This window comes from Panulirus ornatus, chromosome 6 (genome assembly GCF_036320965.1).
Source record: "Panulirus ornatus isolate Po-2019 chromosome 6, ASM3632096v1, whole genome shotgun sequence".
NCBI lineage: Eukaryota > Metazoa > Arthropoda > Malacostraca > Decapoda > Palinuridae > Panulirus > Panulirus ornatus.
The window spans coordinates 2,251,951-2,278,833 of NC_092229.1; the positions used below are offsets into that span (position 1 = coordinate 2,251,951).

At 38.1% G+C, this 26,883-nt stretch overlaps 2 protein-coding genes across 3 annotated transcripts in view; one reads left to right on the forward strand and one right to left on the reverse strand.

Annotated features, from left to right (window-relative positions):
* The window catches only part of LOC139748998 (uncharacterized), a 36,631-nt gene extending 11,546 nt beyond the window's left edge, over positions 1-25,085 (reverse strand). The window contains exons 1-6 of one of the 2 annotated variants that reach the window (XM_071662357.1): positions 24,922-25,084; positions 20,244-20,350; positions 17,251-17,417; positions 10,225-10,819; positions 5,532-5,790; positions 1,116-1,370 (exon numbers count right to left, since the gene is read on the reverse strand). In XM_071662357.1, the coding sequence (XP_071518458.1) occupies positions 1,116-1,370; positions 5,532-5,790; positions 10,225-10,819; positions 17,251-17,417; positions 20,244-20,350 (1,383 nt within the window). In that variant the 5' untranslated portion in view covers positions 24,922-25,084. Of the gene's footprint in view, positions 1-1,115; positions 1,371-5,531; positions 5,791-10,224; positions 10,820-17,250; positions 17,418-20,243; positions 20,351-24,921 lie in introns of both variants that reach the window. The other variant, XM_071662358.1, reaches the window with a different exon arrangement.
* A 331-nt stretch (positions 25,086-25,416) lies between these two features.
* Dnaaf5 (Dynein axonemal assembly factor 5) overlaps positions 25,417-26,883 on the forward strand; it is a 42,733-nt gene continuing 41,266 nt past the window's right edge. The window contains exon 1 of the mRNA XM_071662356.1: positions 25,417-26,590. Coding sequence (XP_071518457.1) covers positions 25,894-26,590 — 697 coding nt within the window. The 5' untranslated portion in view covers positions 25,417-25,893. The remainder of the gene's footprint in view (positions 26,591-26,883) is intronic.

A 26,883-nucleotide genomic window follows, 5' to 3' on the forward strand; every position in this document is an offset into this window, starting at 1 on the left:
CTTCTAATTTTGTTTTGAGCAATCCCCACTTGACTCCTGTTTCCCCTTTTAGAAATCAAAATACAAAGAGGGGGGAGGTTTGATGTATCTGAATACTTTAGTGTAACTAAACTGTCCATATGGGCTAGTTAAAAACCTTGATACATTTTCTTTTTCATTAGATAAACTAAATCAACAAGTCAGGCACTTCCTGATCATTAATTCTAAGGTAGCTATTGTTGTGTTTCAGGCCTCAGTGTTCTACCTCTGTTAAATCCCATACTTGTATTTTTCTTCAGAAAATTAAACTGAAATCCTGTTATGAAAAATCTCTAGCTTTTTGTGATATCCTTTACAATATCTTTCATCTAACCTTCCCTTTCTACTATCTTAAGAAATTAGATGGGCACTTCCACAAACATCCATCAATAGTCCTTGGCATAAAACCAATAAAAGTTATGAAATAAATTAATATTTTAGATTCAACTTACAAAACAATGACTATATGTGAGTATCTATTCCTAAGCCATTAATTTTAGACCAACCCAACCATGTTTCTTTTTGTCTTTGGATGAGTAATAACTGTGTATAAGAACACAAAAATTTACTATTAACATTTAATAAGGAAGTTTAAAGCATATTGCACTTCTGATTATCTAAAATTGTCATCATACTGATAAGGTCATTCTAAATAGCATTATATAGATAAGGTCAATCTACATAGCATTATACTGATAAAGTCAATCTAAATAGCATTATACTGATAAGGTCAATCTAAATAGCATTAATATGAACAGGTAAAGGATGCAGTCATTAACTTAATGTTAAGTGAAAAGGACTGTGTTGCGGTTTGGTCATGTGCAAAAAAGGATGTGTAAGACAGGAGAAAGCTTCAATTAAACAAGGTGAATGGGAATATTATGCATGAAACATATACATGGTAACTGAATTCAATTTTAGCTAACAGTTGGAAAACTGAGAAAGGATAACAAAAGCAGACGATAAGAATTATTTTTTTTTCGTACTTGATCACCATGTCCCGCATTATGGCACATAAGATGTCTTTGCATGGACCACCATCCTTAAACTAATGAAAAAGACATGCATAAAGACTAAGACAGACACTCTATATCTACCTTTTTCACTTTTATACTCTCATGAAATTTCTGAGATGAGCTCTTCTTTTTGGAGTCCTTGAAATACGAAGAATAGTTTACTTGCTTATAATGACCATTTCTAGGAGGGATAATACTGTCAATCATGGTAGATTGTGTGGTACATCTTTTGTCAGCCTTCTGAACTGCCTTGTTTTGATGTTCCTTTAAGCAGAGGTAGCTCTCCCTTTTTCTCACACTTTTACTGATCTTTTGTTTCTGTACTGCCTTTTCATACTGAAATATTATGAAAAAAATCAGTGAAACTGAAAATAGTTAAGATTTTAATTTTGCCATACACACAGAATGGGCAAGGAGAAAAAGAACAATCTTTCAATAACCAAATACTTTCCAAATGTTGGACGACATTAAAAATTTCACCCCCTTTACATTAAAAGCTGAATAAAGAAAAGTTTTTTAATGTATTATCTTTAACTGTGAAGAAGTTTACTGCTACAAAACTAGGCGAAGTTTTCTCTGTTTAACATGACTGTTGCACGTTTCATCAACTTCTAATCGAAGCAGGTACAGTTTTACTCTGACTGTCCATCTCATCTTTAGTTTTCCATTTCCCTTCCTCATATCAACCTCATTTTATCATAACATTCCTTTCTTACTTCCCATTTATTTTCTTGTACACAATGATACTGTCCAGGATTGTACTTATCTACAAACCTTCTTTACAATCATAGATTCTTGTAAATTTTCTATTCCTCACCATACCTACTTTCATAAGTTCTAAAATCACTTCATTCTACAATCCATCCTTGAGTTAGCTCTATGCTACTTTCATCTAAAACTAAATACCAATTCCTGACTCTTCAATTCTTTTACCTCTTGACCATCTATCGCATTGAGTATAATCTTAATAAAAAAAATCAAACTTTTCTATACTGTCTTCTCTGTATCTACATCACAAGTCTTCATTGTTATCTTTTTGATGGAAGTATGTGCTTGTGAACTATGCCCCAAAGATACATTTATTTTTTCCTGATTTCTTCAATCCTGGCTCAAACCAACTAAATTGTATATCCCATTACAATGAGCCTTTCCACATCTCATTTCCACAATAATTCTTTCAATGTTTCTTCATCTGCATTCTTTTCCCCATTTTTTGTCACTGCAAGGAATAAAGACACTTGATATCACATATGAATTTACAACTAATGTTACGTGTATGCATCTGCAATCAATCATCTTTTCAAATCATTCAATTTTATCAAAGGTCCCACACCCTCTTTAGCAGAACTATCTATGGCCTCTAATGAGGACAATCATAACCCATCATTTCAATCACATCAAATGCTCAACTATCCCTTCATCTTTTATCACATATACTTATCTACAATACCCTCCCTCTAAATAAGTAACAGTTCCTTTTTCTTACTCTCAGAGTCTATAATCAGACTGAGACCACATCACCACTAACCCTTTCCTAAGACTTAGCTTGAAGAAGCTATAGAAAGAAATAAGGTCAGTCCTCATATAACCTTAAACAAGCCCAACCATTTCTTTGTCAGTGAGGTAACCAGCATGAACAGCTGATTGCTAATAATGTGAGCTTGTCTACTGCTTTACTGACTCCTCCCAGACCTTCAGAAAATTTCTGAGAAAAGTCTGTTGATACATATCACTCACTCAAGTTGGCAAAAACTTTAATTCCTCTTCTCCTTAGATGCTTTGTAACGACAGCTTTCAGATTTTTATACTATTCTGATAACAGTATTTAAGCCAAAATGGCATAGCCCTAAAACTGTGAGTGATGAAGCTAACTCTGAATATTATGAAATTATAAAATCATAGATTTACATGGCATACCAATGCATATTCTTGACACTTTCCAAATCAATTGCCTAACTTATACAGCTGTCACTCTAAACAACAGGTATACAATAAACTTATCAAGACATGTTCAGCAGCATTCTCTTCTTGGAAACTACCAGAAAAGTACATTAATGAATCATTCTTTCAGAATCTGGTTATGTCACTCCTTTGCTCAGCACTCTTGCACACTTCTTTACCAAAATGGTTGATTTTTCAACTTTTCAACACAGTGTCTTGGTCCTTCAGGACCATTAGAGACCTCTGAGTACCAGACAAAAACTCAATGAGACTGAGGTCAGGCATCCCAGAACAAATTCTGCCTCTCTCCTATCACAAAGTCTACAAGTTCTGAAAAACATTCCTATACCTTCTCCTTAGAGCAAAAGCCATAACACTGGTCATAAAACCCCCTTACCTTGTCATTCTCCATTTATGACTTGTTCCATAACAGACTTGCAAACACTATGTAAGACGGTTGCTTGCAAGTCTTCTCAGAAGTGATGACACTTTAAAAGAAATGCTTCTTTCAAATCTACTGTTCTTATAAGACTTCAATTTAGGTTATAATATCAGCTTGAAATAAAAGATAAAGGCCTACCTAGGGTCTGTTTTCATTCATAAGTTTACCTTATTAGCTGCAACAGCTTTTGCTTCTTACTTTCATCTGTTCTTTTCTTATGTTTCTGTTTTGTGAGGCATGGAAGTACAAGTCAGAGCAAAGCTTATAGCAAAAAGTAAGTGTGAAAATATGGATTCAAATTGTGACAAGCCTGTTAAATATTTTACTTAAACTTTAATTCTCAAAAAAGAAAGCTGAGAGAAATTTTCTAATTATTGAAGTGTCTGCACTACTGTCCAGAACCATGGATGCAAGTCAATGCCTAGAACTACTAGATAGAGTTACTATTCATAAGTCTTCTTGCTCTTCCTTCTATAATTTTTGCAAAGATATTATTACTTTACTCCACTTATAATGGAATTAATTATAGCATCTAAGATCAACAAAAAAAATGTTAGCACCATCCTTCAAACACAGAAGTGTATTTTCTGACATATGTATGTTGTATTAAAATTTTTTCAAACTTGATCACCATTTCCCAAATTAGCAAGGTAGAATCAGGAACAGATGAAGGAAGGCTGCATCCACTCACATCCATTCTCTGGTTGTCAAGTGTAATGCACCAAAACCACAGCTGCCTATCTAGAACCTTTCCATGGTTCACCCTGGATGTTTCACATGTTCTGGTTCAGTCCAATTACAGCACATTGACCCCAGAGTATCACATATTTCTTTTCACCCTCCTGCATGTTAAGGCCCAAATTGCTCAAAATCCTTTTCACTCCATTATTCCATCTCCAATTTGGTCTGCTTGTTCTCCTTATCCCCTCTACTTTTGACACACATATCCTCCTAATCAATCTTTCCTCACTCATTCTCACCATATGTCAAAAACATTTCAGCACACTGTCTTAAGCTCTCTTAAGACACTCTTTATTACCACACCCAGGTATCTAAAACGCTTCAATTCCTCCAGTTTTTCTCTATTCAAACTCACACCAAATTAAGCTGTCTCTCAACCCTGCTAAACCTAATAACCCTGCTTTTATTTGCATTTACTTTTGTCTTTCCCCTTTCACCTACTCTTCCGAATTTAGTCACCAACTTCTGCAGTTTGTCACTTGAATCCAACACCAGTGCTGGATTCAAAATGTCATGTCTTATAATATAAAATCATACACTAACTCATGAAACTAGCATATTTATCATCATAAAGATTTAGTCTTAACTGATGGGCAGCTAATTACCTACAACGAAAACAACTTTTTGAGACTGATGTGAAAGTTGTTTGAAAAGTGATGATGGGGCGTGGTAGCATTATGTCATTGCTAGTTGTATGAGGTATTGAAGGCTAGGAAGATAGTCACAACAATGCTTTTAAACAAATTTTTTCAGACTGCCTTTAGGACAAACTACTGTATAATCACTGGTAGATATTTTGCAAGCATTAAGCTTGAATGTGGGATACTAGTTATATTATTCTCTCTTGCCAAAGGGAACCTGACATTCATAAAGGACCTACATAAAAGTCAGGGAGTTCATTTAAAGAAAGCATAAACAAAATAAACAAAACAGGGCATAAGTAAGAGACCATTGATCAAGTGCAGTCAAGATGAAGGTGTATACAAGTCAGGTTCCCTCTTGCCAAAGGGAACCTGACATTCATGAAGGAACTACATAAAAGTCAGGAAATTGTTTTGAGAAAGCATAAACAAAATAAACACAGCAGGGCATAAGTGAGAGACCATTGATCAAGTGCAGTCAAGATGACGGTGTATATGAGCAAGATAAGAACAAGAAGGAAAAATATAGCTTTGCAAGACCAAGAAAATTATATCCTTGATGAGCCAGACAGTTATGCTATGGAAATACATCACAGTAGCTGTGCATAATCACTGCCAACATCAGTACAAAATAAACTGTTGGTATTGGCTACGAAAAAATCAAATAGGATGAGGGGCGGCCATTAAAAACTGAATCAAAATGAACAATGAATACTGGCAGCTTTCCCTTACCTTACTAATGGTTAATTTGTTCATCTTATTTCCGCCTTCATTATCAAGCTCTCTTAAATAAACACGTACACTTTCAAACTTTTCATCATCTAACGAGGATGTGTAATCAACATCTCCAGAACTGATAAGAGGACTTTCTGAAGAACTGGATCTAAGAAGACGAAGGAGATCCAGTCTCTCTCGAACACCTAAAGACTGGGAGAGAATAGTGCCTAGGCCTTCACCAACTGTGTACTGTTCACTGCTGTTCAGCTCACTCCTGTCAACAAGCATAATATAATATAAATATCATTATCCAGTTTTAGTGCATTATACATGACAGTCAGAGAATAGATGAGTGAATGAGGCCTTTCCTTGTCAGTTCCTGGCAATATCTTGCTAACACGGTAAAAGGCAAACAAGTAAGAAAGAAAATCAATATGTCTATTGATTTTTCTCTTTATACATAATTGCTTCGCTTACCTTTGCAAGGTATGGTAACAGGAATAATGGCCCCACCTGCACACATCTTCTCTTTAACTGTCAAATATAATGCACTCACACCAGATCCCACCATCCACAACTAAACCCCAATGGTTACTATTTGGTTTACCTCAATTGCTTCATATGTCCTGATTCAGCCTAACACTTACTGTATACCATATCAACTAAATTCATTCCATCCTATTAATGCCTCTCATCTTCCTGAATGTTAAGGCCCCAATATCCCAAAGCATCTTTCACTCTATCCTTCCATTTTCTTGGTCTTCACCTTCCCTGTCTTCCCCCCACTTCTAACACTTAATTCTTCATAGACAATCTTTCTTCACTCACCCTTTCCATATGTACGATCCATTGATAACACTCCTTTCAGCCCTCTCAACAACACTGCATTTACTGCCACACCTCTCACTCTCAAACACTAAATCAACCTACCTCACACCACATACTGTCATCAGGCATTTCATTTCCAGCAAGTCCATCCTCAGTTCTTTTGCTGTCAGGCCTAAAACTCACATACATACAACAGTCAGAAATACTATAAACTCAAACATGACTTACAGACACAGACCTCTACTTCCATACACTCCTCAATGCACCCAGAACCTTGGCCCCCCTCTACTATCTTCAGACTCACTTCAGCCTTCACAATTTCATCTGCTGCAAGTCCATTTCCAGATACTGAGGGCACTCCAATTCCAAGATCATACCCACTTAAAACTTAATGTAAAACCATCCTGTCTCATCTCTCTGCTGCATCTTAACACCTTCCTTTTGTTTACATTCAATCAGAACATTCTCCTTTTCCAAGAGAGAGAGGAGAAAGACTAATGTAAAGTTATATAGTTACATAGTTACGAAAAAACAACTTCCCACCACCGTGGCAGATAACTCCCTTTAACATCAGTATCTCTTACCCAAGTCAGACACTAACAACATATGATCCATAACATACTGATGCAAGCAGGGCTTATAAACACAAAGAATCTTCAATAACCAGAATGATCATAACGACAGACATCTTGACTCTCCCAATTGGAAATGCTGCCATTGTAACTTAGTCCATCATAACACTATGAGAACCTTTTTTTTCTTTTCTTTCAAACTATTCGTCATTTCCCGCGTTAGCGAGGTAGCGTCAAGAACAGAGGACTGGGCCTCTGAGGGAATATCTCATCATTCTTGAGCTTGCAGAAACTGCTACCACAGTCAGTTCAATTATCTTTATCTTTCAATCATCACTATTTGCCCTGAATACCTTGAGATCAAAAGTTAAAATACTTTTCCAGAAGCCAAATACACATACACATTCACTATTGGTAAAGGAATTCAAGTAATACAATTGTGGATTTCCCTCTTATACAAAGATCTCAGAAAGAATGTCGTTGATTCAATAGCTAAATCTCCAATAAATGTAGGGGCTGTTGAACACAGTATCAGGCTGTCATATAAATGTTTACAAATAGCAATCATGAAAGAACTAGCATATTAACCTGAAGCAAGATGCAGAGTACAAATAGGCATTCTTGGTCCATTAAAATGATGTTTCATGTAAAACAGAAATGGCATAAGTAATGAGATCAGTAAACTGCACAATGTTGTCACTGCTGCATTCATAATCAGCTATGGGTGCCACTGGCAGTTTAGACTGGTGCCACTAGCAGTTTAGTTTTGACACAACTAATAATCATATGAAATGTAAAATGTGTTGGGGGATACAGACATACACTTGAACATGCCTCTATGGAGAAATGAAGCAGTTTAAATACAGGTCTCAACAAAACCTGTAAGAAATAACAGAACACCTTACAGATAATGGTAAGATACTTACAATTTTGACACTGCATCTATTTTCAGAAGCAAAATTATGTTATAAATTGGTGGATCAATTAACTCTGAAAATAAACATGGTTCTATAGTCATCGTCCCACTGTAATCCTATTTTGTCACAAATCATCTTTGGAAAAATATGTTAAAATCATGAGCCAAATATAATCCTTTTGTACAATAAATCATCTTTAAGAAAATCTTGTTACAATTATGTGCTCACTGTAATCCCATAGTATAATAAATCATTTTTGAATAAAACCTTACATTATTATCACATGCCCATTGTAATCCCTTTGTTCAATGAATTATTTTGAAAAAAAAATTAGCTTTTGTTATAGTCATCTGTCCATTGTAATGTGTTTGCATCAAAATTCATGAGATAAGCATTGAATGCACAACTAATCAGCCAATGGCTACGTCAAAACTGTAACCATAAAAGAATAAACATTGTTAAACAAGCCAATAATGGAATACTGGATGATGCTGATCCACATAAAGTGCATTTTCCTGATGACAGCAATCTATTTTTACTTTTAGAATGTGTACCAACAACTGACACACCATATGACATATTGCTGAAAATATCAAAGTAAGACAGACTGATGTTATGTAAATACATATTCATGACAGGAGCTTTCTGTCTGATGTGAATGGCTTCTAATATCTATAGTCTCCTACAATATCTAGTATGATTCTGGTATTATTCACTATGATCTCCCTCATTACTCTAGTTCCATGCTTTTGTTCTTGTTGTTTGATTCCATCACAACTATTTCTGAAAAGGGGGATATGGTGAATGCATTGAATTACTTGCCGGTGTCTATAAAGAAACAGGTATGTATAACACTAGAATGGATAATAAAAAGCTATATGAAAAGCAGCAAGGTTCCCAGGATAAGAAGTCAAATATAACATCTAAATTTCTATGACAGATCTAGAAAAACGATTAGCAGGTGGGTTATGCATTCTTGGATTGCCTCAAAGCATCTGACACCAATCCAAACAGGTGGCTGAGAAGAGAACATATGACATTACACAAGTACCCTACCTTCAATACTGCTGAGAAATCCAGAAGGGCCACAGATCAAGAAAAGCATTGTTGCGTTTCTGTCTTTACTGAGTGTGAGCAGGAAAACTGAGCTTTTGGCTTTCAATGTTTGCTGTCAGGAAGCTGCATCCTGGTTATGAAGGATTCTTGTGATAAGATGAACAAGTTTTTATAAAAAGAGAGATAAGGTCCAGAACACAGAAGAAAATGTAAATAATATATTCCTTGAGAATAAAGTTACAGACAATGTATATCTGGTGGACCGGAAGTAAGATTAGGTTGGGAGTGGTCGCTTAGTGCTTGTCATGTAATACTTCTGAAGTGTCAATATGTTCTGTCAATGTTGAAATAGTTAAGGAAGGTGGGGAAGAGAACCTACATGTCAAAACAACAACTGTTATATGTGTTGTGACAGGACAGTCTAGTGTTGCATAGCTGTTGTGCCAATTAGGACAGTTCAGTTTTAGTGTTGCGTAGATGATGCGACAACCAGGAGAGTTCACCACTAGTGTTGTGTAGATGAACCGTCTCAGTTGTCGCAACATCCACACAACAGTAAAACTGAACTGTCCTAATTATTGCAACAACTATGCAACGCTACCCCAACCTGCCGTAACACATAGAACATTTGTTGTTGAGGCTCTTTAGTTGGCACAAACACCCATGCAACACTAGTGTTGAAGGGGCCAATTTTTTGCAACACCTGCACAAAACCAGTGTTGAACCGCCCCAGTTGTCCTTGCAACACATACAGGCCAGACTCTCATCCCAAGTTGACTGGAGGCAGGGTAGTATTTTCTTCTGCTCGTGGTTTGATCATTGGTTATGGAACAGTTTGAGTAGGATGGGTTGAGTGCTGTTGCAAAGAACCTGGTATGGAGCAAGCTGTGGTGGGAATGTAATGGAAGTACTTTTGTTTTATCATGAAGGTGATGAATGTTTGTGATTACAAAGTAGCTTGCTTCTGTGGTTTGTTGTTTTGTTATGTCTGCTTTTGCTGCCAAGTGGAGCTTAGTCTTGTCATAGGTACCTTTTGAATTAATCATACGTATCATCCCACAACTAAGTATTTGGGCTGTTGCTGCTCCCACTATACATACATGAATTTACAGAAGGGCATGACTGAATATCTCTGTGAAATTATTCCCAAACAACTTCATCCCCATGCTTCTCAAAAAAAAAAAAAAATGCAAATGAATTCTGTACGGTCAATTAGTTTTCACACATGTGAAGTAATTATTCTAACATTCCAATTAAATGTTCATGTAAATATCTAAGGTAAGAAAGGCCAGATTTAGGATCTGCCTAAAAAAACACTATTTGGAAAGTGCTTACCACTTAACGTTACTATCCAATATACTAAGAATTTTCTTCTTTCTTGAACACAAATCATTTTCCTTAGCAGTAACTCTGTACCGCTGACATGGAGCCGCTTGGCAATTTGGAGCTGAAGCACACAGGAAATTAGATAACCTATTGGAGCAAGAGGATGGCTGAGAGGCTGCTGTTAGAGGTGATCGATGTGACTTTCTGCATTTCTCCTGATGGCTGCTTTTCCTTCCATAAAATCCCTTAGTATTTGGATTCATCTTTGACCTTTTCCTACTTTCCTGTTGTTCCTGGCTACAATGGGCCTCTAAGTTTTCCTGTGATTCTTCACAGAAAACATCAGGCAGCATACAACTTAATGGTGAGGAGTTATCCAAATTGCTTGAAAGACTTGAAAACATCAGCGTTGTGGGTGCTGCATCTGAAGAAGAAATTTCTTCCAAAGTTATCAATGAGTGATCTGGTGACTGAGGAACTGAATGTGAAGTGATGGTTGATGAAGAGGAAGAAGCATCTGACATGTTGCTTGCTGTATCATGAAGAAAGCTATGACCTTCAACTGCGAGGCAATCCTCAGCAAATGACAGCAAGCCAATGCCCCCTGCAAGAAATAACAATTACAACTGAATTGCAGAAAAACTTGCAGCCAAGATAGTTACATGGATAAATAATATCAAAACAAGCCTACAGCTTTTGTCTTTGAGGAAAAAGGAAAATACTTTTTGTGAACCTTTCCGTATTCAGGAGTAGAGACATATTCTGTGCAAACATATATTCATTAGACTTTGATTTAATAGGAAGAGAAATATCTTCTAAATCCCAAGCATAAATGTCTTGAATGCTTCTAATACCAGTGATTTACCAGCAAACTGTTAGTGTTCTGCAAATCATCTTGTACATTTCAAAACACCTTTTGATTCAAGTCACCATATGTCCTCTACTGTGGAAGCACTTCATGACTATTATGTAACCAAATTCATTAACCATTCAGGATAAGCATTAGACAGAACATCCACCTACTAATACAGATACAGTACAGGATGACAATCAGCAAATATGATTCTTCTAAAATAAATATGGATTGTCTTCCTGGGACAAACATTTTCTGCAGTCAACCAAAATCTTGGTTCACTGTACCCCTACATGGTTAAACAGACTGATGTCTGCATTCTATGTTTCTGATGCTAGGGTCTGTGGGTTACGAAGAGAGACTTTCTTCTGCTTGGGGCAACTGTTGATGCCCCAACATCAACAGTTAGGTAAATAGAATCTATTTACCTAACTGAATGAATCCTCACCCGATAACTTTGAACTTACAATAGCAATATCAGGGTTTTAAGTTAGAATACATGAAAGCAGACCAAGTACTATTGGATGCGGGAAGTAAATGTATAATTTAGCCAATAAGTGGGACAGTTTTCATTCTATGGAAGGTGTAGTTCTAAAGGTTATCCATATGTGTACAAACAAAAATACATCCATAAAGATGTATACAAGCCTACTTTACCATTTACATACACAGACATGCCTGCATAAACACATATATATGTATACGTATCTACATACTCACTTGTACAAATATATATACACACATACATATTTACACATCCACCTGTACACATATGTATACACACATGCAAACATGTATTCCCACTCTAAGATATCTGTATATAAACATGCTTTTACATGCAAGAAAACGTACCCCATGTGCATGTATATGCTTACTCATGTAATCAATGGATCATACATATTCAGTGCTAATGAAATGTCAATCTTGATGCTAACCGTTGCAGAAAGAAGCAGTTATAAGAAAATACTGTATGAACCACTGCTTTCATGAATATTTCCAGGAAGTGTAAACACTGATCTTTGTTTTACATATCCGTTTCTATATATGTCTCATGTTTTTTCAGTAGAAAAGAGGCCATCAGAACAGCAGATGGAAACAGCGATCAAGTACAATCAACGAGATCTTCAAGGTCTATGGGGTGATCCTTTTCATGAAAATGTTTAGTGACTGCATTTTTGTGGACATCCCTGCATACTGCATGATGGTGTCATTGACACCTCTACATTACAGATGTTTAAGAGAAAGCAGCAGGAAGTCAAGAGGAAGGTGCAAGGGTTGAAAACAAGGGCAAATGAGAGTTAGGATCAGAGAGTATCATTAAACTTTAGGGAGAATAAAAACGAATATTTTGATGGAGGGAAATAATGTGCAAATGACATGAGAACAAATGGGAACATAGGTGAAGGGGGCAAAGGGGGAAGTGATAACAGGTAGTGAGGAGATGGAGTGAGTATTTTGAAGGTTACAGTGTTTGATGATAAGAGTGGCAGATGTAGGGTGCTTAGTTTGGAGTGGCGTGCAAAGTGAGAGTCAGGGAGAGTGGTTTGGTGAAGAGAGAAGAGGTGGTGAAAGCTTTATGGAAGGTGAAATCCAGCAAGGCAGTAGGTTTGGATGGTATTGCAGCTGAATTCATTAAGAAAGGGGGTGACTGTGCTGTTGATCAGTTGGTAAGGATATTCACAGTATGAATGGATCATGATGAGGTGCCTGAGGACTGGCAGAATGCATGTATAGTGCCAGTGTACAAAGACAAAAGGAATAAAGGTGAGTGTTCAAACTACATAGGCATAAGTTTGCTGAGCATTCCTGGAAAATTGTATGGGATGGTACTGATTGAGAGGGTGAAGGCATGTGCAGAGCATCAGATTGGGGAGGAGCAGCGTGGTTTCAAAAGTGGTAGAGGATGTGTGGATCAGGTGTTTGCTTTGAGGAATGTGTGGATCAGGTGTTTGCTTCGAAGAATCTGTGTGAGAAATACTTAAAAACAGAAGGATTTGCATTAGCATTTACTGATCTGGGGAGGGCATTTGACAGGGTTGACAGAGATGATTTGTGGAAGGTCTTATAAGCATATGGTGTGGGAGGTAAGTTGCTAGAAGCAGTGAGAAGTCTTTATCAAGGATGTAAGACATGTGTACAAGTAGGAAGAGAGAATGATTGGTTCCCAGTAAAGGTCAGCCTGCAGCAGGGATGTGAGATGTCCCCATGGCTGTTTAATCTGGTTATGGATGAGGTGGTTAGGAAGGTAAATGCAAGGGGTAGCGATGCTGTTTCCTATGGGGCAGGGTGGTGCTGGGAATGGATGAAGGCAAGCTTGAATATACATTCTTTGAAGAATGTACATGGATATGCATGTAGCATTTATGGAACTGGGGAAAGCATGTAATAGGGTTGATAGAGATGCTTTGTGGAAGGTATCAAGAGTATATGGTGTGGGAGGTATGTTGCTGGAAGCAGTGAAAAGTTTTTACCAAGGACATAAGGCATGTAAACGAGTAGGAAGAGAGTAAAGTGATTGGTTCCCAGTAAATGTCGGTTTGCAGCAGGGGTGCGTGATGTCTCCATGGTTGTTTAATTTGTTTATGGATGGGGTGGTTAGGGAGGTGAATGCAAAAGTTTTGGAGAGAGGGGCAAGTATGCAGTCTGTGGTGGAGGAGAGTGCTTGGGAAGTGAGTCAGTTGTTGTTCGCTGATGATACAGCGCTGGTGGCTGATTTGGGTGAGAAACAGCAGAAGTTGGTGACTGAGTTCGGTAAAGTGTGTGAAAGAAGAAAGTTGAGAGTAAATGTGAATAAGAGCAAGGTTATTAGTTTCAGTAGGGTTGAGGGACAAGTTAATTGGGAGGTAAGTTTGAATGGAGAAAAACTGGAGGAAATGAAGTGTTTTAGATTTCTGGGAGTGGATTCAGCAGCGGATGTAATCATGGAAGTGCAAGTGAGTCATAGGGTGGGGGAGGGGACGAAGGTTCTGAGAGTGTTGAAGAATGTGTGGAAGGCGAGCACATTATCTCAGAGAGCAAAAATAGGTATGTTTGAAAGAATAGTGGTTCCAATAATGTTATATGGTTGCGAGGCATGGGCTATAGATAGAGTTGTGCGGAGGAGGGTGGATGTGTTGGAAATTAAATGTTTGAGGGCAATATGTGGTGTGAGGTCGGGGGGAGGATGTTATTTCATGTGTGACAGGGAGGCGACAGGAATGGATAAAGTCAGCAAGTATGAATATGTACATGTGTATATATGTCTATGTCTGTGTATGCATATGTATGTATACGTTGAAATGTATAGGTATGTATATGTGCGTGTGTGGGCATTTATGTATATACATGTGTAAATGGGAGGGTTAGGCCACTTTTTCGTCTGTTTCCTTGCGCTACCTTGCTAATGCGGGAAATAGCGATTAAGTATAATAAGTAAATAAATATATGAATGTGTATATGAGTGAATGGGCCATTCTTTATCTGTTTCCTGGCACTACCTCGCTGATGCGGGAAACAGTGATTAAGTAAAAAAAAAAAAAAAATTATAATGTAACTATATGTATGTGTATGTATGTATATATGTGTGTAAATGAGTGGATGGGTCTTTCTTCATCGGTTTCCTAGCACTATCTCGCTGACATGGGAAAAAGCGATTAAGTAAAAAAATATATATATCTATAATGGATATGGGTAGCCCTTTTCATTTGACTTTCCGACCACTCAGGAAGTTGCATAACCTGACTGATCAGTTGTTGTAAGGTGTTCATACTGATACATCATAATTCTGGAAATTCTTATCTTTTTTCTTACATGTTGAAAAAACTGTGGATCACCTATGGAATTCATTATCATTGTATTATTCATGTAAAGTCTGTGAAGTTCAGGATTTATATGACCACTAACGAACTTGCTTTCCTTTATATTAGGTGATTTATATTTGCAAGAGTATCTGGGTGGAACTAGAACCTATGAATGTATCCCAGGTACCTCCCAGAGGTTTGGTTATTTTTTCTGATTTTCTGAAAGTCTGGGTTTGAATTCATAATGAAGATTTGTCCATAAGAAGATGGGCTATGGTATTTCAAAGATGGAATCAACTTAAGCAGTACACTCGGTAAAAACTAAGGATGCTAGTCCCCTTTAGTGACAAGAGTCTAGTTTGAGAGAATCCTCAGCAAAGAATCTATTCAGGATGTATGGTGCCTTCATGTATTCCCCCCTACCCCGAAGAAAAGATAACCATAACAGACTCAGAGCTAAATCAGTTGTAACTGTAAATATATCAACCCATACCCCAAAGAGAAGATAACCATAACAGACTCAGAGCTAAGTTAAATGTAACTGTAAATATATCAATTTCCAAGATGCATTTCTGCAGCCCCCATCTTGCTACTATACAAAGTGAGGTATATTTCTAAAGTGGGGTGAGCCCTCATAAGTTTTCCCCTCACAGTAACACTGTAAAAAGTCACTGGGAAGAGAAAGTACTTTTTATGAAAGCTACTATCTCACACCATGTGCCTCACAAAAAACCATTCTCTCTCTATACTGAATTCTATGAGAAGAGTTTGCTAAAGTTCCCACTCAAAAATCTGTTCCTTCAATAGCCTACAACTAGCAAGGTCCACTACATAATCTTTTCTCCTGACAAGTTGACACTTACTGGAAATGATTGGATATGTGTGCAAATACTCTAGTTGACATCATACCTCCACTTACCATTTCTGAACATTTTCTGATTCACAAAACATGAATGTATGCTCCATATGCTTCCAAGCTACGAATGTTAGTTCAAATAGAGGAATCTAATTCTGCAATCTGACTAAAAGTTTTGAAAGACAGATGCCTATATTGATGTCACTGAACTCCAGCTACATGTGGTTAAGCTGCAAGTGACAAGTCACCTTAAGCACGGATGTGTTGTCAGCCGAAGAAAAGGAGTAAAATATTGATAAAGTTTCTATCTATGGACTCTCACAGGGCTCCTGAAGCCAGCTGTGTCTAATGGTAGGAAGACAGGTCAAGAATAGTGGTGATGTTTTGTGTATGTATGGGTGGAGCAGGAGCAGGTCAAGCAATGAATAAGCTTTCAGCATCTTCACTATGGAAATTGCATCTTGGGTTTCAGGGTTCTTGCAACATGATGAATCAGTATTAGCAAAGAGATAGGCATGATGCCCACAACACAGATGAGAAAGTGTAACTTGTACATGCTTATACAGGGTTTTAGATGAATGTATGTCCATTGGAGTTCAGGAGTGGGTTGGGGATGGGGGGAATTGTCTTGTGTTTGTCAAGTTATTAAAGTATGTATGTGGTTTGTCAAAGTCTTGTTCAGTGGGGGATTTGCAGAACACTATAGGTTGCTAATGTGTGAAGGATACGCTTTTTATTTCTACTTAGGGGATGGTGGTTGGTGATAGAACAGTTTGGATGAGAAGTGTCTAGTGTTGCTACAATGAAGTAATCATGAGTGGACATAGCAGTAGATGGAACCACCCAAGAATCACATCCACACAATGCTGTTGGGACTACTGTAACTTCAAACATATCCAATTTTTCCATAAGTCAACAGAGCAACTACTCCCTCCAATATGCTCTTTAATCCATCTAAGACCTTAGGCATCACTTTCACACTATGACCCACTTCAACCCCACTGGTTCTGCCGGGTCCCCCCATTCAAAGTTACACTCAAACCATCCTGTCCCATTCCCATGCAGCAACTTATTATCTTTATTTTGTTTGCATTAAATTTCAAATTTTCCCTTCACTCACTCTCCCACACTCTGTCAGCAGCTTCTGTAAGTTCTTCAGTTTGCCACGAGAGATGTCATCTGCAAATGACAACTGATGCACTTCCCCTTACATACAACAGATCTGCTCTTACCCGAAGACCTTTGCATTCACCTACCTCCCCATTCCTTTTATGACCAGATTAAGCAACCATGGTGATATCACACATCTTTGATGAAGACCCACATCTTCCAAAAAAACTTGCAAATTGCAAAACACCTTGCAACTACCTAACTTGTAAAGGAAGCATAGCTCAGGAAGGTCAAAAATATGCTGGAGTGGTATGGTAATGCCATATTTGGGTCTAACCTTTTTGATAGGACAAAATTATCTAACATGCATCTTTCACAACTGTCAGTGAAAAAATAAGTCTCCACTCAATCTAACGCTTCGAAAAAGGAATACATACCTTCAAAGGACTGTTCTATATTTGTCTGAAGTAGATTTGCCTGTAGGACATGGTCACTGTCCCACAAAAAAAAGTCCTCATCATTCTTGGTGTTCTGAATGCTATGTGATGGAGTAATCTTCCCTATCCCTGACAATCTGCTATCTACTGCTGATGAACAGTCCCAACTGAAAATAGATACCGGTAACAATAATATATATATTCAGATCTCAAGTAAAGTAAATTCTATAAAACAATCACCAGTAGTCAATGATGGACATATGCTCTGCTGGCAATATAGTTTTCTTCAAATTTTAAAGCTAAAAAAATGAAAGAAAAACTAGACTAGAATCCAGAAAAAAATATAATGAGCAGACAAGGTACACCTAGACCAGGTTCAAGTTTGTTCTGGTGTTGGGTATCTGAGAAGCTGAAACCTAGCAAACAAAACACATTGGGTAAAATTATCCCTACAACTGGAAGAACTTACGAAAAATTTTTTCTGACTTTCATTGGGTAAATTACTGTCTCGTGTGGTGATTCTTCTGTCTTTGTTAAGTACATAATAGAGGTTTCGTGTGGTGATTCTTCTGTCTCTGTTAAGTACATAATAGAGGTTATTGTATCAGAAATGAAAGTATTTATCCCTTCTTCCTCTTACGTGACCTCTTCTGCCAATCCATGGTTCAACCGTTCCTGTTCTGAGGCCATTCAGGAAAGGGATCAAGCATATCAGGTTTGGAAAATCTCTTCTTCCTCTGATTCCCATTAAGCATTTATCACTGCCTGTAATCACTGCAAGCTCATTATCCTTGTGAAAGAGAGTTACTTTATTCAAAGGTGCTTGCTCACCTTTCCTCATCATTCACTGATAGGTTTTTCTGGTCTTTCACTAAGGGCATCACAAACAACTTTTGTCTTTCAACTTTTCCTTCACTTTTCTGTTCTGACAGTACTACAGCCATCTCTCCAATAAACAATGCAACTCTCTTTGGTTACCGTTTGTTCTCTAATTCCACCTTTGATAACTCTAACATTCCATCACCCTCTGATGCTCCTTTTACTAATCATATTCCCCTCCCTGTAATCTCTTTTTGGGCTGTCAAAAAAGTGCTCCTCTCTCTGGTTAGAAGCAAGGATTATGTCCTGATGGCATCTATCCCCAAGTACTGAGTGTGCCTCTGAACTTGCACTTGTGCTTGTTCATCTGTTCTGCTTTTGCCTAAAAACCAGAAATGTTCCTTCTAGGAAGCATGTACTGGTACATCCAATCTCTAAGAAGGATGGCCCTTCTAAACCCTCGAAATATTGACCTGTTGCTTTGACATATACCATTTTTAAAGTCTTTGAATCCCTCCTCAACAACCATATGCTTAGATATCTTGAATCCCGTAGTCTTCTCTCTAATCACCAGTACGGCTTTCATAAGGCAGATCCACAGGTGAATTCCTTTCCTATGTTTCTAATGTCTGGTCATCACCCCTGAAAGATTTTTGGGAAACCTATGGAGATGCCCTTGGCATATCCAAAGATTTTGACAGGGTTTGGCATCAGGCTTTCATCTCTAAGCTCCCCTCTTCTGGTTTCCCTCCCTCAATTTGTCCCTTTATATCTTGCTTCCTCTCCAGCCAATCTATTTCCATAGTTGTTGATGGATCACCCTCTTCCCCCTTTCTCCATCAAAAGCAGTGTCCCTCAAGGTTCTGTACTGTCTCCTACACTTTTATCTATTTTTTCATCAGTTTTTTCCCCTCCACAAATAACCAGATGCACTCATATGCTGATGACTCAACACTGCATTCCTCAACATCCTTCAATTTCACTCCTTCTCTCACTTGATCTACATCTCGTTTTGACACAACCTCCTTTATAAACTCAGACAGGATATCTCAGTAGGGCAGATGAAATCTGGTTAAGTTCAATGCCTCCAAGACCCAGTTTCTAATCATCTCTCTGTCAAAAAGTTGAGTCAACAGGTTGATCACTTTCCTTCTTCTAAAGGTATTACTTTGGTATTTGCTCCCAACAGCTGGCTGCTTGTGTGCCCCCACCATTAGACAGACCACACAATACTCGGCAAACTGTTGTGCTATATGATTACTGTGTGGCCGTTGGCAACTTAAGGGTGGGCCATTTTGATAGCTGTTTCTTTTCCTATACCTCAAAGCTTTGGAACCCTCCACCCTCTCAAGTCTTTCCCAATAACTATGACCTGTTACATTTTAAAAGATGGTTTTTCACTTCCTCCAAAATTTTTAAACAGTTCCCATTATCTCTTCCTTATCCCTTTCATAATCCTCTCTATATTTCAATTAAGGCTCAGCCTTGATGTAGACTTTGTCCATGACTGGTGCTTCCAACATAAAAAAAGATAAAAAATGGACTGAACTATGCAGGAAACTGAAAACTGAACATCTATTAAATGAAGCGATGATATCATGGGGGTCAAATTGCACACTGTAAGTTAAGCTTTTCTAATCTGAAAAGCATAAAAATCATTTCGAAAAAAATTAATCTATAATTACTGCATAATTCAGATGGTTGGTACCATTATCTGATTTGATCCAAAAAGAGTAACAATGAAATAAAAGAAGTAAATTTGCTAAATTATGTTCTGACAGGGTGAGGGATTACCAACTTTTGGTGAAAAGTGGTGTAATGACTTCTGTATATAAAGAGAAACAAAAAGATCAAGGTGAAAATATCAGAGACAGAGGCACTAGACTACAGCAAAAACTCAACCTGTACTAAAGAAAAAACTAAATATTCAAGCTGTGAAGATTTATAAACTTGCCACTTCATGAAAGGGCACTAATATTTCTAAAGAGAACTGTTAAGCAATCAATGACATTACACCTCATATTATTGTAAACTATCAGTTTCAGATTTTACATGAAAGAGAGGGGAAATATTACAACATGTAAGCTGCAAATCAACAAAAACTACATCAAACAAAATAAATAGCAAGACAATAAGTTGAAACTGGACACAAGATGCTGATGAAGTTATCTTACCCAGGGTCAAACATATCACAGGTGTTCATTGTTCTTAGTTGCAGCTCAGGAGACAGAGGAGGTAGGTCATTTAGGGTTACATACCCCATTCTTTCACTTGACATCATCTGTGAAGTACTTTAGTTATTAGTTCTAACAGATAACATTATCTGGAATCACCAATCTTAAATAATCTCAATGATGGGAATTCTAACAGTAAACTCTCAGTAAATATAATAGGTGATTTGAGCATAACTGTAAGAAAGTAAGTTCTCATGAATTCTCAGAATTATCTTATAACAGTTTACCTTGTGGACACTTTCTGTGTATTTAGGAGGCTCATCCTAATCACTGGGTAGGAATGTGAAATACTTTTTCTCATCGTTAAGATGAGACTGATTCATTAAAAACATCCTTTCCATATGGGAATATACAGTGTAAGGTTAGGTTAGAAAGAATTGCTCCATTCATGGGCATAAGGACCTTAAATCTAAATTTATGATATATGGGTGCTTTATAAAGATAACTTAGGCCCTAAATATGTAATTCTACCCAAATCATTTTGACAAGATGCTGCATATGAAGTTGTTATTCTAATTTTTGTACTTTGAAAGAGAATCAATAAATAAAATGAAATGAAATGATACATATCAAGAGCTCTGGGCATGTAGGAAACACTCAGACACAAGCATCTGGTGAAAGTAAGTGAGCTTGGGAAGGAGATTTGTGTGAGGAAGTACCAGGAGAGACTGAGTACAGAATGGAAAAAGGTGAGGACAAAGGAGGTATGGGGAGTGGGGGAGGAATGGGATGTATTTAGGGAAGCAGTGATGGCTTGCGCAAAAGATGCTTGTGGCAGGAGAAGAATGAGAGGTGGGCAGATTAGAAAGGGTAGTGAATGGTGGGATGAAGAAGTAAGATTATTAGTGAAAGAGAAGAGAGAGGCATTTGGACAATTTTTGCAGGGAAAAAAATGCAAATGAATGGGAGATGTATAAAAGAAAGAGACAGGAGGTCAAGAGAAATGTGCAAGAGGTGGAAAAGAGGGCAAATGAGAGTTGGGGTGAGAGAGTATCATTAAATTTTAGGGAGAATGAAAAGATGTTTTGGAAGGAGGTAAATAAAGTGCGTAAGACAAGGGAGCAAATGGGAACTTCAGTGAAGGGGGTTAATGGGGAGGTGATAACAAGTAGTGGTGATGTGAGGAGATGGAGTGAGTATTATGGAGGTTTTTTGAATATGTTTGATGATAGAGTGGCAGATATAGGGTGTTTTGGTCGAGGTGGTGTGCAAAGTGAGAGGGTTAGGGAAAGTGATTTGGTAAACAGAGAAGAGGTAGTAAAAGCTTTGTGGAAGATGAAAGCTGGCAAGGCAGCAGGTTTGGATGGTATTGCAGTGGAATCTATTAAAAAAGGGGGTGACTGTATTGTTGACTGGTTGGTAAGGTTATCTAATGTATGTATGATTCATGGTGAGGTGCCTGAGGATTGGCGGAATGCTTGCATAGTGCCATTGCACAAAGGCAAAGGGGATAAGAGTGAGTGCTCAAATTACAGAGGTATAAGTCTGTTGAGTATTCCTGGTAAATTATATGGGAGGGTATTGATTGAGAGGGTGAAGGCATGTACAGAGCATCAGATTGGGGAAGAGCAGTGTGGTTTCAGAAGTGGTAGAGGATGTGTGGATCAGGTGTTTGCTTCAAAGAATGCATGTGAGAAATACTTAGAAAAGCAAATGGATTTGTATGTAGCATTTATGGATCTGGAGAAGGCATATGATAGAGTTGATAGAGATGCTCTGTGGAAGGTATTAAGAATATGTGGTGTGGGAGGCAAGTTGTTAGAAGCAGTGAAAAGTTTTTATCGAGGATGTAAGGCATGTGTACGTGTAGGAAGAGAGGAAAGTGATTGGTTCTCAGTGAATGTAGGTTTGCGGCAGGGGTATGTGATGTCTCCATGGTTGTTTAATTTGTTTATGGATGTGGTTGTTAGGGAGGTGAATGTAAGAGTTTTGGAAAGAGGGGCAAGTATGCAGTCTGTTGTGGATGAGAGAGCTCGGGAAGTGAGTCAGTTGTTGTTTGCTGATGATACAGTGCTGGTGGCTGATTCATGTGAGAAACTGCAGAAGCTGGTGACTGTGTTTGGTAAAGTGTGTGAGAGAAGAAAGCTGAGAGTAAATGTGAATAAGAGCAAAGTTATTAGGTACAGTAGGGTTGAGGGTCAAGTCAATTGGGAGGTAAGTTTGAATGGAGAAAAACTGGAGGAAGTAAAGTGTTTTAGATATCTGGGAGTGGATCTGGCAGCGGATGGAACCATGGAAGCGGACGTGAGTAATAGGGTGGGGGAGGGGGAGAAAATTCTGGGAGCCTTGAAGAATGTTTGGAAGTCGAGAACATTATCTCGGAAAGCAAAAATGGGTATGTTTGAAGGAATAGTGGTTCCAACAATGTTGTATGGTTGCGAGGCGTGGGCTATGGATAGAGTTGTGCGCAGGAGGGTGGATGTGCTGGAAATGAAATGTTTGAGGACAATATGTGGTGTGAGGTGGTTTGATCGAGTAAGTAATGTAAGGGTAAGAGAGATGTGTGGAAATAAAAAGAGCGTGGTTAAGAGAGCAGAAGAGGGTGTTTTGAAATGGTTTGGGCACATGGAGAGAATGAGTGAGGAAAGATTGACCAAGAGGATATATGTGTCGGAGGTGGAGGGAACGAGGAGGAGTGGGAGACCAAATTGGAGGTGGAAAGATGGAGTGAAAAAGATTTTGAGTGATCGGGGCCTGAACATGCAGGAGGGTGAAAGGCGGGCAAGGAATAGAGTGAATTGGACCGATGTGGTATACCGGGGTTGACGTGCTGTCAGTGGATTAAATCAGGGCATGTGAAGCGTCTGGGGTAAACCATGGAAAGTTGTGTGGGGCCTGGATGTGGAAAGGGAGCTGTGGTTTTGGGCATTATTGCATGACAGCTAGAGACTGAGTGTGAACGAATGGGGCCTTTGTTGTCTTTTCCTAGCGCTACCTCGCACACATGAGGGGAGAGGGGGATGGTATTCCATGTGTGGCGAGGTGGCGATGGGAATGAATAAAGGCAGACAGTGTGAATTGTGTGCATGGGTATATATGTATGTGTCTGTGTGTGTATATATATGTGTACATTGAGATGTATAGGTATGTATATTTGCGTGTGTGGACGTGTATGTATATACATGTGTATGGGGGTGGGTTGGGCCATTTCTTTTGTCTGTTTCCTTGCGCTACCTCGCAAACGCGGGAGACAGCGACAAAGCAAAATAAATAAATAAATAAATATAAATATAAATATATTATATATCATTGCATATGCAAGATAACCAATTTATCAGGCAACCCCCAAGTTCATTGTGGATTGACTGCTGCAGCCAGGATTTGTACCTATGTCCTCAACCCTAGGCAGGCGGCCCACAAATGCATCACAGTCAGAAACAGTAACCGCTACACCACTTTATACATGTCACCCTACTAAATCCTTTTTTAATTCTAATCATTCTTGGCAAATTATTATCCATCATCTGAACATTATATCATCTTCCCTTGCAAACAAAACTATCCGATATCAAAAGTAAGAATCATGGAATCATGTGAAGCTAAACTAATAAATCAATTAGTCTTTCAGCAAAATAATTCATACATACATGCATAGGTATCATGAATGAAAATGATCTCACTACCATAAATAAGCCAAACTAATATGCACAATCTGATTCTTTTTATGCTTGTTTCTAGGATTATCGAAATTCAAAATTCACAATTATTCTATCAGTTAATATTATCATTTTTTTTATACTATTTGCCATTTCCCGCATTAGCGAGGTAGCGTTAAGAACAGAGGACTGGGCCTTTGAGGGAATAACCTCACTCGGCCCCCTTCTCTGTTCCTTCTTTTGGGAAAAAAAAAGAAGAGAGGGGAGGATTTCCAGCCCCCCGCTCCCTTCCCTTTTAGTCGCCTTCTACGACACGCAGGGAATACATGGGAAGTATTCTTTCTCCCCTATCCCCAGGGATAATATCCCCAGGGATATTATCATATTCTTCCTAAATAGGTTTACTGTGGTTAAATTGATAATTTCATAAGGTAATCTATTCTAGGAGTCCAGCACTCTATGTGTGAAGTGCTTTCTAATCTTTTTACTAATATCCTTCAGAAAAATCTTGATATTAATTCAAAGGCCATTCTTATCCTCTTAAAAGAACTCTGAGCTTTGAATGTCTTTCACTTATTTCATTAATTTATAACTTTCTATCATGTCATCTCTCTATCCTCTCCTTCGATGTGATTAACTTGAGACGATCTAATCTTTATTCATATCACGTTTCTTAATTCTAGATTAATAGCTCGTCCAATTCTTTCTCTAAAGCGCGTAAATCTTTTCTTAAATATGAAGAACATGGCTGTACAGTATACTCGAAGTGTTGTCTAACATATCTTTTACATAGGACTAAGACCTGTTCCGTATGCATTTTAGACGTACTTAAATAATCTCTACAATTAACATTCCCTGAAATATATTAGTCAAACCTAACCTTTCGAGATAATATCAACCACATCAATCACAACCTCTTCCCCTCCACAATTTTATTTCCATGGAGGATGCAACATAGCATGGTTCATACTTCTCTCACATTAAAAACTTTATAGTAACTTAGTCAGAAAAGACAAACTTACTTTTATACTGCTTTCTCTAAAGGTTACCACCCAGTCGTCTTTACTTCAAAATTTCTGGTATATTCTACAAGTCATTATAGAAAAGTGCAGGGAAATACGGATAAGGAGCATGGCATGAATCACGCCGCCATACGTGTGGATCAGCTGTCACAACAACAACAACGTGGTGGTTCTATTAAAAAGCTAGCAAACACTCGCAGCGAACAGCTGATCATAAAACCACGAACAAGCTCAGCGAACAGCCCTGCATGCGATTAAAAACAAGCAGTAAAGCGAACAATCCAATAAAAGACAGTAAGCACTCGAAATTAACAGTTAAGCATGAGGCCGCAAACATATCGCATCAAGCAGCTAAGCATGAAACTATATATACCTGCAGCGAACAGCTCAGAATGAGACTGATCATTTGCAGCAAACAGATAAAATGAGGTCGCAAACAATGACAGCGAACAGACCGGGATGAGACCGTATACATTCGCAGCGAACAATCCACAAAGGAGTTAAAATTTGTAGCGGACAGCCAAATATTAGGACCGCAAACATTTGAAGGGAACATCCAGTGAGATCGCAAATAATCGCAGCTGAAGTTAGGACTGAGACCACAGACGCGCACAGAAGGCCAAGAATGCACACGCACCGAATAGTCGAAACATATTACAATACCTCCCATCAAGCGGTAGAGAGCATAGCGGGCATTCAAGGTTCAGACCACAAACACTCGCAAGTATCGGTTAAGGCTGAGACCGCAGATGTTAACGGTAGACAACCAAGAACGAAAAAGTTCCCTGCGATAAACTAATAAATCTAACTTTGTGCTGTCAGTTTTTAGAAAACGCAAGCAAAATTGTGAGTTATGTGCGGCTCAAGAAAACTTGGAATATCTATATGGCTATAATCTTGCCGCATAGATATAAATGTTTGAATTAGTATAAAAGTTCAAGCTCACATTTTGCTTTTCAAAGCTATTACTTCATGTGTTTTGTTCTCACTGTGACACTCTTGACTTATTCGCGTTTCATACTTGTTTACATTCTTGCAACCATGGCGACTAAGGATGCCAACTCGAAATCATACACAGAATTGAACGCTATTTTAAGTGAAATGCAGAACGTTAACAAAGCTAAGAGGAGAAAAGCACTTGAAAGATTTCAGCAATTAACATTTGAAAGTGATAAGATACTTGATAAAGATTACTTAACAGAGATTCTTGGATTTTCCTTGACTTTACTCATTACTCGCATGTCGGACGAATCTGAAGTGAATCGCATGAATGCCTCAAATATTGTTCTAAGGTTCATACAGGAGTCAGTTGTAAGAGAAGAACATATGATTGATATCATCCCAATTGTTCACCATAGACTGGCTACTGTGCCAGTCATAGAAGAGAGTGAGGACGTTAGGCTTCTCTTGATTAATATAATCCATGCTCTGACAGTGAATTTTGAGGAAAAACTGATCACATATATGAATGACGTTGTTGATATTCTTAAAGCATCAGTAATAGACTGTAGTCCAGAGGTGCGTAAAGCTGCAAGTGAGTGTGTTAGCACCTATGCTAAGGCTTCAAAGGCAAAGTTTCACATGCAGTCAGGGTCATTAGTGAAGCCTCTCCTTAAAGGACTCGGTCATCAGCGTTTCAAGAATAGAATAGCTTGTTTATATGCTTTAGGTGAGAACATTAATTTCATGATTCTGTATGATATATTGTTTATGGTTCTTTTTTTTTATACGTGTTGATGGTACGAGTCCTTGGAATAATGATTGACATGAATATTTAGCAACAGAATGAGTTTTAGTGATTAGTTATAGCTTAGAAGAGATGTTTTGTCATTGTAGGCCTACCACTAAGGTTGCTTGCAGATGTATATGTTATTGCTAAGCAATTATGTACCGAGATCAAGGCCCAATAGTTTAAGGGGGCTCTGAGAATGAATGTCAAATTACTATTCCAAGCATCCATAG